Source organism: Stegostoma tigrinum, chromosome 20 (assembly GCF_030684315.1).
Source record: "Stegostoma tigrinum isolate sSteTig4 chromosome 20, sSteTig4.hap1, whole genome shotgun sequence".
Lineage (NCBI taxonomy): Eukaryota > Metazoa > Chordata > Chondrichthyes > Orectolobiformes > Stegostomatidae > Stegostoma > Stegostoma tigrinum.
In genome coordinates, this window is record NC_081373.1 from 55964775 (window position 1) to 55978475 (window position 13701).

Sequence of the window (13701 nt, forward strand, 5' to 3'; positions counted from 1 at the left end):
TCTTTGTTGTCCTCTGTTTGTTTATGTAGCCTTCCCAATCTTCTGATTTCCCAGTGCTCTTGGCCACTTCGTAGGCTGTCTCTTTTTCTTTGATACATTTCCTGACTTCCTTTGTCAGCTATGGCTGTTTAATACCCCCAACACTCCACGCACCCCCACTGCCCCCCCCGGCCGATTTAATCTTTCTTTTCTTTGGGATGAACCTCTGTACTGTGTCCTCAATTACAGCCAGAAACTCATGCCATTGTTGCTCTACTGTCTTTCCCGCTAGGCGCTGCTTCCAGTCAATTTTCGTCAGTTCATCTCTCATGCCCCTGTAATTACATTTATTTAACTGTAACAGCATTACATCTGGTTTTGCCTTCTCTCTTTCAAACTGCAGAGTGAACTCTATCATATTATAATCACTGCCTCCTAAGTGTTCCCTTACTTTAAGATCTTTTATAAAGTCTGGTTCATTACATAGCACTAAGTCCAGAATAGCCTGCTCCCTTGTGGGCTCCATCATAAGCTATTCCAAAAAGCCATCCTGTAAGCATTCCATGAATTCCCTTTCTTTGGATCTACCGGCAACAATATTTCCCCAGTCCACCTGCATATTGAAGCTCCCCATGATCACCATGACCTTGCCTTTTTGACATGCCCTATCTATTTCCCAGTGCATCTTGCACCCCTGGTCCTGACCGCTGTTAGGGAGTCTGTACATAACTCCCATTATGGTTTTTTTGCCTTTGTGGTTCCTCAACTCCACCCACACAGACTTCACATCATCTGACCCAGTCATCATTGCCATAGATTTAATTTCATTCTTAACTAACAAGGCAACCCCGCCACCTCTGGCCACCTCCCTGTCTTTTCGATAAGTTGTAAATCCTTGAATGTTTAACTGCCAGTCCTGAACGTCCGGCAAACACGTCTCCATGATGCCTACCACATCATAATCATTCATGATAATTTGTGCTATTAATTCATCTACTTTGATATGAATACTACGAGATTTAGGTAAAGTGCCTTAATGCTAACTTTCTTATTATTAGAGATATTGGAAATCATAAGATGTCCTAAGTTATCCTTCCTTTTTGCTGCATTCCTAGTCTGCCTCGAGCTTAAACCCACCTGCACACATGCTATCCTGCTGCTTATCTTTCCATTTAACTCCATACTCCCTGTTGCTTTTGCTTTCCCTCCCGCCCCCCCCCCCCCCCCACGACTCAGAAGTTTAATGTCCAACTGACCACCCTATTTATCCTTTTCGCTAGAACACTGGTTCCAGATCGGTTCAGGTGGAGACCGTCCCAACAGTACAGATCCACCCACCCCGCACCACTCCCCCCCCCCCCCCCCCAACCCCCGGTTCCAAAACTGATGCCAATGCCCCAGAAATGGAATCCCTCTTTCCCACAACAATCCCTTCGCCACATGTTTACTTTCCTAACTTTCTTATCCCTATGCCAATTGGCATGTGGCTCGGGCAGCAATCCGGAGATTATGATCCTTGAGGACCTGTACTTCAATTTCCTTCCTATCCCTGAATAGGTCCTCTACCCTAGCTTTCCCTATGTTGTTAGTCCCAAAGTGGACCACAACAACTGAATCCTTCCTCTCCCACTCCAATATCCTTTCAAGCCGGTCAGAGATGTCCTGCACCCTGGCACCAGACAGGCAACACACTATGCGTGACTCCCGATCTGGCTTGCATAGGATACTATCTGTCCCCATAATTATAGAATCCCCTATAACAACTACTTGTCTTTCTACTCCCCCACTCTTGAATGGCCTTCTGCACCATGGTGCTGTGGTCAGCTAGCTCATCTGGTACACAGCCTTTTCCCTCATCCATTCAGGGAGCAAGAATCTCATACCTGTTGGACGAGGTCAAGGGTTGAGGCTCCTGCACTCCTGAACTCAGAATCCTCCTACCTGCTTCACTTACAGTCCCTGAACACTTATTGAATTTGAATTACTTAATCTACCGAGTGTGACTGCCTCTTGAAACAAAGTTTCCAGGTAACTCTCCGTCTCCCCGGATGTGCCGCAGATTTTGAAGCTCAGTTTCCAGATCATTAATTCTGATGCAGAGTTCTTCCAGCAACCAACACTTGCTACAGATGTGGTTGCTGCCGATCACAATGGGATCAGCCAGCTCCCACATCATACAGCTACAGCACATCACCTGTCCAGCCATAACTACTTATTTAATTCACTTTTACAATTTATGTATTAAATAATTTCTAGTACTTCTCTGCTCCGGTCTTATTCAATTAACCAATTAAACTTTTAATCAATCACATGATACACAAGAAATATAAATTGAAACGCCTTACCTTAACAACATACGAGAGTCCTTTTTGGTTCGAACATCCATGCTTAAATAGCAATCACTTGCCTTCCCAACCACCTCTCTGCTCCGACTTCACTTCCACCCAGCTTCTGCCACTCTCTGCTGTCAATTGAACTGCTGTCTATTGAACTGCCTGTTGAACTACTGCTAGTGCATGTTGTGTAGGTTCATCCACAAAGCTGTTAGGAAGTGGGTTCAAGGCCTTTAACCCAGTGGCATGAAGAAATGGTGATGAAGTTTCAAGTCAGGATGGGGTGTGGCTTGCAGTAGAATTTGCAGGTGTGGTGTTTCTGTTTCTGCTACCCTGTTTTTCTATGTTGCTGAAATGGTTGGTCTGGCAGTGCTTTTGAAGGCATCTGGGTGAGTTGCTGTAATACATCTTGGAAATGGTACACACTGCTGCCACTGTGGCATTACAGGTGGAGACACTAAATGTTGAAGGTGCTGTTGGAAATGATCATTGCCCGGCAGTTGTGTAGTGTGTTACATGCCAAAAATCAAACAAAAGCCTGAAAACTGTCCAGTTGTTTCTGTATATGAACATGGACAACTTCATTATCTGATAATAATAGTGCTAGGCACAGTGCAATCATCAGTAAATATTCCCACTTTTTACCTTATTGTGCAGTGAAGGTTTTGTTGAAGCAGCTGAAGATGGTTTGCTCAAGGATACTAGGCCTGATACTAGTTTGAGGCCTGAGGAACCCCTGCAGTGATGTCTAGGAGTGGAGATGATTAACCTCCAACAACTACAACATCTTTGTGCTAGGTATGAGTTCTGTCAACAACAAAAACAGAAATTGCTGGAGAAACTCAGCAGATCTGGCAGCATCTTTGAAGAGAAAGCAGAATGAATATTTTGAGTCCAATGACCCTTCTTCAGAACAGTCCTTCTGTGCCTTGACTGTGGCTTATGATTTCTGTGTTGTAGCTCCACCGGGTTGGTACTTCAGTTTAAAATGTACATGCTACTGTTCCTGGCATGCCATCCTGAATTCTTTATTGCAGCAGGCTTGACAGGAACATTGGACTGAGGAGTATGCCAGCTGGTGAGGTTATAAATTCTGGTTGAATACAATAATGCTGCAGTCAATGGCCTACTGCATCTCATGGTATGCCAGTTTTGAGTTGCTAGTTAAAAGTATAACTCATTTTATCTAGTCTACTAAAATATTCTCAAAACTGTTTAAGTGCTTATGTAAAAGTATAGCAATCATTCTTAGTTCCAGAATGTGCCTTTTTTCGATTTTAATATTTCTAATACAATTTACATATAACTTCCCATCACAGTTATAATAATTCAAAAGGCAAATCTGAACCAGAATCTTAAGTAATTTTCTTCACTTTAAGACAGATAAACATAAGAAAAAAGTTCTTGTGTATATACAGTATTTTTCATGACATCACAGTGCTGAAAAGCCAATGAAGTACTGTTCAGGCATTGTCACTGATGTAATATAAGAACATACATCAGTCAAACAGTACAAAATCAATTGAATAGTATGTAATAAATGGCTCAACAATCTCTTTCAATAATGTTGGCTGAAAGATAAAAGCTGGCTCAACTAGCTCCCCTGTTCTTTTAAATAGCACTATGGGATCTTCCATTTCAACTTGATGGAACATTAAGGCATCACATTGAGTACTACAAAAGAAGACAACACCTCTGGCAGTGATACATTCCCTCAGTACTGCAGTGTGCTCTCAATTCACACCATGTGCTGAAATTTCAGGAATGAGTTGTTTTGTTCTACAAATTAGAGTGTTGCTAGTTAGCCAAGCCTGACAACCTATCTCAGTTATGATTATCCATTGAAACAATGAAAGAACTAGTTCTTTATTGGTCTTGAGGATAATATATGATCAGTGTAATTTTTAGGAGAGTTATGTGAATTTCTTCATATGCCTAAGATTAACATATGCAATGATCAGAAAAATTATTGTGATGCATGCAAGTGCAGTAATGTTCTTCCATATGGCCCACAAATCAAATCCACTTCCTTGCCCACACAAGTACTCTTCACCATAACATCTAAAAGAAAAACAAAATTCAGTTTTAGATGCACTGAGAAAATACAAATCATATCATATCACGAACACATGTAAGATATAAATTTGGCAAAGCTGAAATCTAATTACAAAAAATCAATGAGTCAGCTGGACTCTACTCAAACATAAATTATTCTCCAGCCATGTTTCCATTGGATTAGGTTTAGCACTGAGATGGCAGCTTTGAAAACTCAACCCTCTGAAACAAACCAACGCAATGATCCAAATCATACGGTATGAGAGCAGCAAATAACTCAACTTAAGTCATTGATACACCTTGGAACTCTGAGCATGTCCCAATATATAGGCATGTGCAGTACTTATGCTGTCAGCTAAGTACGAGTAATAGGGCAAAAACAGACATTGCTGGTAAAACTGAGTAGGTCTGGCAACATCTGTTGTAAGAAAGCAGAGTTAAAAATTCAAGTCAGACGACTCTTCATTGTGCATTACGATGAACCCGAAACATTAAGTCTGCTTTCTTCCCATAGATGCTGCCAGACCTGCTGAGTTTAAACAGCAATTTTTGTTTTTGTTTCGGATCTCCAGAATCTGAAATTCTTTGTTTTATTTTACATGAATAATGAGGTTTGGCTGAGAGCCTGGAATTTCATTACACTGTTGAAAGAGAGAAAGAAAACATTACTTTATTGACAGTTTTATAAATTTAATTTCCGGGATTTGTTTTGTCACTGTTTATTTAGACAAGATGATAAAGTGTAAAGAGCTAATAGCTTCTGTTGCCTATACTTTAAAGGTCTGGTTGATTTACACATTTAATGGGGTTGTTGCAATAGCAATTTTAAAAGGAAGTGTTATGATTTCAGCTGATGATATTAAGGAACCAGTCAGATCCCAGACAGAGCCCTGGTAATAGATCATTTGTTTTATCCGATAAGACCATAAGATATAGCAGAATTTGACCATTTGGCTCATCACGTCTGCTCCACCATTTGACTATGACAGATACATTTTTCAACCCTATTCTCCAGCCTTTTCCCCATAACCTTTGATCCCCTTATTAATTGAGAACTTATCTATCTGTATGTGAAATACACTCAATGACTTGGCCTCCACAACCTTCAGTGGCAATGAGTTCCACAATTAACCATCCTTTGGCTGAGGGAATTTCTCCTCATCTCAGTTCAAAACGATAAACTGTTTACTCTGAGGCTGAGATCTCAGGTTCCAGTCTCTCCTACTGGTGGAAATATTTTCTCCACATCCACTCTATTCAGGTCTCTCAGTTTTCTGTAAATTTCAATGTGATCTCCCTCATCCTTCTGGACTGCACTGCGTACAGACCCAGAGTCCTCAACTGTTTCTCATATGACAAGTCCTTCATCCCCAGGATCATTCTTTTGAGTCTTGTCTGCATCCCTTGCTACAGCAGCACATCATCCTTGGATATGGGGCCCAAAACTGCTCACAAAATTCCAAATGTGGTCTGAACACAGCCTTATATAGTCTCAGCAGTACATTCCTTTCTTGTATTCTAGCCCTTTTGTAATGAATATTAACATTTAATTTGCCTTCTTAACTGCCAACTGAATCTGCACGTTAATCGTAAGAGAATCATGAACTAGGACTCGCAAGTCCCTTTGTGCTTCAGACTTGCAAAACCTTTCCCCATTTAAAAATACTCTATGCCCCATTCTCCAACCAAGTGCATAACCTCACATTTTCCCACATTGTAGTCTATCTGCCATTTCTTTGCTGACTGTTCTTGCCTGTCCAAGTCCTTTTGCATACTTCTCTTCAATACTACCTGTCTCTTCACCTATTTTTGTACCATCTGCAAACTTAGCAACAATGCCATCTGTTCCTTCACCCTCATCATTAAAACGTAACACGAACAGTTATGCCCCAACACTGTCTCCTGCAGAGCTCCACTCATTACCAGCTGTCTTCCGCCAGTTAGCCAATCCTCTAACCATGGTATTAAACACTCTTTTATCTTAGCAGTCGCCTGTGCAGCACCTTGTCTATTTGGTAGCCTGAATAGATCATGTCCACTGGCTCTGACTTGCTTGTTATCTTCTCAAAGCATTCTAACAGATTTGTCAGGCATGACCTCCCCTTGATGAAGCCGTACTGACTCAACCTTATTTTACAATGCACTTCCAAGTATTCTGCAATCTTACCCTTAATAATGGACTCTACAATCTTTCCAATGACTGATCTGAGGCTGACCGACCTACTGTTTCCTGTACTCTGCCTCCCTCCCTTCTTATACAGGTTTATTACATTAGAATTTCCAGTCTTCTGGGACCTTCCCTGACTCCAGTGATTTTTAGATAACAAGGTGTGGAGTTGGAGGAACACAGCATGCCAAGCAGCATCAGAGGAGCAGAAAGGCTGACATTTTGGACCTAGACCCTTCTTCAGAAATGTTCCTGCTCCTCCGATGCTCCTTGGCCTGCTGTGTTCATCCAGCTCTACACCTTGTTATCTCAGATTCTCCAGCATCTGCAGTTCCTACTATCCAGTGATTCTTATATGGGTGGCACAGTCGTTAGCACTGCTGCCTTAAAGCCCCAGGGACCTGAGTTCGATTCCACCCTCGGGCGATTATGTGGAGTTTGCACATTCTCCCCGTGTCTGTGTGGGTTTCACCTGGGTGCTCTGGTTTCCTCCCACAAGTCCAAAAATGTGCAGGTTAGGTGGATTGGCCATGCTAAGTTGCCCACAGGGGCGTGTAGATTTGGTGGGTTATAGGGGGATGGGTCTGGTTTGGATGCTCTGATGTTCTGAGTGGACTTGTTGGGCCGAAGGGCCTGTTTCCATACTGTAGGGATTCTATGATTCTTGAAAGATCACCACTAATGTCTCCTCAATCTCCTCAGCGATTTTCTTCAGAACATTGATAAGGGCTACCATAGTGTTAAAGATTTGAATGGTGAAGAATTTGTCAAATCCGTTCAAGAAAATTTTCCTTATCAAAATGTGGACGCTCCTACTAAAGAAGAGGCAAGCCCAGACCCTTTTTTAGGCAATAAGGCAGGGTAGATGACTGAAGTAAAAGTGGGGGAGCACTTTGGGTCTTGTGATCGTAATTCTATTGCTTTCAAAATGGTTATGGAAACGGGTAATCCTTCCATGAAATTTAAAGATTTTGATTACAGTAAGGCAAATTTTAATGGTATGAGACAATAACATTCAAAAGTTGATTGGAGTAGACTGTTCTCATGTAAAAGACTGTCTGACAAGTGAAAGGCATTCATGAGTGTGATGAAGAGATTTGAGAAGAATCTTGTTCCTGTTAGAGTGAAGGGTATGGCTGGGAAGATTAAGGCACAATAGATTTAAAAAGATATTGATGTTCTAGTCAAGAATAAAACAGAATCTTATTTCAGATATAGACATCTTCGTTCAATTGAACCTCTTAATCATTATAACGAATGTGGGGCATTCTTAAGAGAGAAATCAGGAACGCAAAGAGGGGATACGAGATAGCATTGGCGGATAAGGTTAAGGATAATCCAAAGAGATTCTACAAATACATTAAGAGCAAGAGGGTAATTAGAGAGAGGGCAGGGCCTCTGAAGGATCAAAGACATCATCTTTGCATTGAACCCCAGGAGATAAGAGAGATACTAAATGAATATTGTGTGTCTGGTGTTTTTACTGTGGAGAAAGAAATGGAGTCTAGAGAATGCAGAAAAATAAATTTTGTTTTAAAAACAGCACACAATACAGAAGAGAACATTTGGGAGGTCTTGGAGAATATAAAGATGGATAAATCTCTGAGACCTGATCTAATATATCCCACAATGTTGTGGGTAGTAAGGGAGGCAATTACGAGACACCTTGCAGAAATATTTGCATCATCTCTAACTACAGGTGCAGTGCTTGATGAATAGAGGGTGAAGAATGTTGTACCTTTGTTTAAGAAAGACGGTAAGGAGAAACCAGAGAACTATAGACATGTGAGTATGGCTTCAGTTACACATAAATTGTTGGGGGTGATTATAAAGAATGGGATTTATGGACATTTAGAGAGGTAAAAATTGATTTAGAGATAGCATGGTTTTGTGCGAGGAAAATCATGTCTCACAAACTTGATTGAGTTTTTTGAGGTTCTGCCAAAAAGACTGATGATGGCAGAAGAGTGTCGTTTATTTGGATTTTATTAGATCCTTTGACAAGATTCCACATGGTAGACTAACTGGTAAAGTTAGGTCATATGGGATTCAGGGTGAGCTTGCCAATTGGATACATAATTGACAATGACAGGAGACAGAGAGTAATGCTGGAGGGTTGATTTTTGGACTGTGACTAGTAGTGTTCCACAAGGTCTGGGTCCCCTTTTCTTTGTCAATGATATAAATGATTTAGATAAGATTATAGGCATGGTTAGTAAGTTTGTGGGCAACACCAAAATTGGTAGCATAGTAGACAGTGAAGAAGTTCTGAGGAAGGGTCACCAGACCTGAAACGTTAACTCTGTTTTCTCCTTCACAGATGCTGCCAGACCTGCTGAGGTTTTACAGCAGCTTTGTTTTTGTTCCTGATTTACAGCATCTGCAGTTCTTTTGGTTTTTAGACAGTGATGAAGGTTTTTTAAGATTACAGAGGGATCTTGATCAAATGGGTCAATGGGCTGAAAAATGGCAGTTGGAGTACCAGCTGGATAAATGTGAGACATTGCATTTTGGTACAACAAACAAGGGTAGGGCTTATACAATTAATGGTAGGGCCTTGAGTAGTGCTGTAGAACAGAGGGACTTAGGGGTGAAGGTACATAATTCTTTGAAGTTTGCGTCACATATAGACAGGGTGGTTAAAATGCATTTGGCATGCTTTTCTTCATTGCTCCTTTGAATGTAGGTGTTGGGTAGTTATGTTGAGGTTGTACAGGACATTGGTGAGGCCTATTCTGGAATACTGTGTCCATTTCTGGTCACCAAGTTATAGAAAGGATATTATCAAGCTAGAGAGGGTTCAGAGGAGATTTACCGGACGTTGCTGGGTGTGGAACGTTTGAAAAGTAAAAAAGGCCCCGTACACTGGGATTTTTTCACTGGAGTGTAGGAAGTTGAGAGGTGACCTGATAGACATTTATAAAATAATGAGGTATAGTTAGAACACTACAGCACAGTACAGGCCCTTTGGCCCTTGATGTTGCTCCGACCTGTGAAACCAAACTGAAGCCCATCTAACCTACACTATTCCATCATTATCCATATGTTTATCCAGTGACCATTTAAATGCCCTTAAACTTGGCGAGTCTACTACCTTTGCAGGCAAGGCATTCCACACCCTTACTACTCTCTGAGTAAAGAATCTACCTCTGACATCTGTCCTATATCTATCACCCCTCAATTTAAAGCTATGTCCCATCGTGCTAGTCATCTCCAGCCTAGGAAAAAGGCTCTCACTGTCCACTCTATCTAATCCTCTGAGCATCTTGTATGTCACTATTAGGTCACTTCTTAACCTTCTTCTCTCTAATGAAAACAGCCTCAAGTCCCTTAGCCTTTCCTCATAAGGCCTTCCCTCCATACGAGGCAATATCCTGGTAAATCTGCTCTGCACCCTTTCCAAAGCTTCCACATCCTTCCTATAATGCGGCTACCAGAACTGTACACAATACTTCAAGTGCGGCCGCTCCAGAGATTTTTACGGCTGCAACATGACATCATGGCTCCGAAACTCAATGCCTCTACCAATAAAACCTAACACACTGTACGCCTTCTTAACAACCCTATCAACCTGGGTGGCAACTTTCAGGGATCTGTGTACATGGACACCAAGATCTCTCTGCTCATCCATACTACCAAGAATCTTTCCATTAGCCCAGTACTCTGTATTCCTGCTACTCCTTCCAAAGTGAATCACCTCACACTTTTCCTCATTAAACTCCATTTTCCACCTCTCAGCCCATCTCTGCAGCTTATCTATGTCCCTCTGTAACCTGCAACATGCTTCCGTACTATCCGCAACTCCACCAACTTTAGTGTCATCTGCAAATTTACTAGCCCATCCTTCTATGTGCTCCTCCAGGTCATTTATAAAAATGACAAACAGCAGTGGCCCCAAAACAGATCCTTGTGGTATGCCACTAGTAATTGAACTCCAGGATGAACATTTCCCATCACTCATCATCCTCTGTCTTCTTCCAACTAGCCAATTTTTGATCCAAACCGCTAAATCACCATCAATCCCATGACTCCGTATTTTATGCAATAGCCTACCATGGGGAACCTTATCAAGCACTTTACTGAAATCCATATACACCACATCAATCGCTCTACCCTCATCCTCCTGTTTAGTCACCTTCTCAAAGATCTCAATAAGGTTTGTGAGGCACTGCCTACCCTTCACAAAACCATGTTGACTATCCCTAATCAAATTATTCCTTTCTAGCTGATTATAAATCCTATCTTTATAATCCTTTCCAGCACTTTACCCACAACTGAAGTAAGGCTCATTGGTCTGTAATTACCAGGTTTAGCGAGTTTTGAGAAGATTTGTAACTCAGGTTGAGGTTCTGTATGTGAGTTTTGCTGTCTGACCTGGAGGTTAGTTTTCAGATGTTTCATCACCATTCTAGGTAACATCATCATCAGTGAGCCTCCGATGAAGCGCTGGTGTTATGTCCCGCTTTCTATTTATCTGTTTAGGTTTCTTTGGGTTGGTGATGTCATTTCCTGTATTGATGATGTCATTTCCTGTTCCTTTTCTCAGAGGATGGTAGATTGATTTGGAGCCAATGTGTTTGTTGGAGGAGTTCCAGTTGGAATGCCATGCTTCTAGGAATTCTCATGCATGTCTTTGTTTGGCTTGTCCTAGGATGGATGTGTTGCCCCAATCAAATTCCAACCGGAACTCCTCCAACAAACACATTGGCTCCAAATCAATCTACCACCCTCTGAGAAAAGGAACAGGAAATGACATCATCAATACAGGAAATGACATCACCAACCCAAAGAAACCTAAACAGATAAATAGAGAGCGGGACATAACACCAGCGCTTCGTCGGAGGCTCACTGTTGATGTTACCTGGAATGGTGACGAAACATCTGGGGACAAACCTTACAGCTCAGTGAACCAGCTTACATCTCAAACACAATAAAGACCCACTCTCTTGTGGACTGAGAGGACGAGAGTGCTGTCTTGGAGGTGAAAGGAGGACGTCGGGTTGGCTGTGCACCCTTGCGACCAGTGGATCTTAATGCTGGCTTCGGCCTAACGCTGGTTCAGGGGAGCAGCCAACCTGCAACGATGGCTGCGGCAAGTGCTCGTGCCCCAGGTCAGGGGGTCCGGAACACCATCCGTGTTTCTGTAAAGAAGGTGGATGAAGGTGCACCTGTGGACCGCACCTTCTTCGTGAAGAGGGTCCTGTTGGACTGTTGTGAGTTTGCTGCTGCGGACATTTACTGCCTGCAGGATTTCCCCGGAGGGGGTTTTTACGATGTGACCTTCCAGAGTGCCAAGCTTTGCGAGCGCTTCCTGGAGGTTTTCAAGGAGAAAGGAGGTGAGGGCCCCCTCTCTGTATTGACCGCTGTCCCACTGTTTGTGATGCCAGCACAGAGGAGCCGTATGGTGACTGTACACATGTACAACCTGCATGTGCCAGCAGTTGATGTCCTGACCTTCCTCGGAAGGTATGTGAAGGTGGAAGGGGACCTAACTGACATCGTGGACACCTTTGGCATCTGGACGAGTAAGAGGCAGGTCAAGGTGACGCTGAGGATGGGCGCAGACGGGAATGTCGCACACCCACCGTCCAGCTTCACGATCGGCGGGAGCAGGGGCTACCTGACCTATGCAGGGCAACCTAAAGTCTGCCATGCCTGTGGTAGGTCAGGTCACATGGCGGCCGACTGCAAAGTCACCATCTGCAGGAACTGCAGGGAGGAGGGACACCTTGCAAAGGATTGCCCACGAGAGAGAAGCTGCAACCTTTGCGGGGAAGCGGGCCACTTCTATAGGGCATGCCCGCGGCGGGGTACCACCTACGCCCAGGTCGCCGGCAGGGGCAATGCGGGGCCAGCCCCCCCGGAGGAGAGGAAGGCACCAGGGCCCAGCAAGGACCGCACTAATGTGCAGGAGGGCCAGGCCGTGCAGGAGGGCCCAGCCCTGCAGGATGGGCCCGAGGCCAGCAAAGCACCCCTGCAGGCTCCGATCCCCCCCGACAACCCGGAGCCAATGGAGGCGGCGACAGGCAACCCAGGGGAGTGGACTACAGTCCGGAAAGCGAGGAGGAAGGTGCGTCGACGGTCCCAGGAACCGCAACAATCAGGAGGGAAGAGGCAGCTACAGGGGGGCTATAAGAGCTCCTCTGACGGGGAGGATTCGGAGAGGGCCCACCCGAAGCAGAAGTTAAAGGTCTCGAGGGGGAAGGAAAGCAGCACCCCGCTTCCAGGTGACGGGAGGCGTCCTGAGGCTCACTCCGACACCCAGTCAAGTGCCGCTGGAGCACTGGAGGGCCCCCCGGAACTTCCAGGCGGGAAGGAGGAAACAGCACATCCCCAGCCTGATCCGGAGCCGGACCCTCCTGCCTCCGCACCCCTGGCGGGGGGATGCCACCCGGAAGGCAGCACAGACGGTTTCCTGAGCCCAGAGAGCGTCCAGCAGTTAGCCCGGGCAATGGGCATGAAGGGACAGATGGAGGGGCTGGACCTTGGACCTGGGGAGGGTACTGCGGTCACTGCCCACAATGGGGGTACGAATTGCGAGCATTAATGTGCGCAGCGTCAAGTCAACCGCGAGATGTGTGTCCACGTTGGCCTACCTGACCACCATCAAGGCGGACCTCCTGTTTCTGCAGGAGTGCGGGATACCGCACCTCGGCAGGTACGGGAAATGGTCCGGCGCCTGGACCTGTGGGCCTTCGATCTGGTCGGGGGGTAACGACTGTCGCTCCTCGGGCCTGGCTATTCTGCTGCGGGGGCACAACTTCACCATCTCTCAAGTTCAGGAGGTGGTGGGGGGGCGCCTCCTAGTGGCTGACATCACCTACAGGAATGCTCCCCTGAGGCTGATCAACGTGTACGCCCCAGTGGTACGGAGTGAGCGGTTGGACGTCCTGCAGCGGCTTCCACCCCTGCTGGCTACGTCCAGGCCGGTCATCCTAGGCGGAGACTTCAACTGCATCATTGATGCAGATGGAAGATCCGGCGTGGGGACAGCGGGTGGGGGGATTCAACTGGACGTCACGTCCAGATTCCTGATGGGCACGGTGAAGGACGCCAAGCTGCTCGACGTCTTCAGCACCCCTGCAGACGGAGCGCAGCAGAGGTACACCTGGCCGCGGCCAGACGGGTCTATCCGCTCAAGGATAGACTTCCTGTTTGTGTCACGGA

General features: G+C 44.8%; 1 protein-coding gene across 1 annotated transcript in view; it reads right to left on the minus strand.

The window, feature by feature from the left end:
• Positions 1–4225: 4225 nt before the first annotated feature.
• LOC125462063 (broad substrate specificity ATP-binding cassette transporter ABCG2-like) overlaps positions 4226–13701 on the minus strand; it is a 105331-nt gene continuing 95855 nt past the window's right edge. Inside the window, exon 16 of the mRNA XM_059652940.1 lies at positions 4226–4373. Coding sequence (XP_059508923.1) covers positions 4226–4373 — 148 coding nt within the window. The remainder of the gene's footprint in view (positions 4374–13701) is intronic.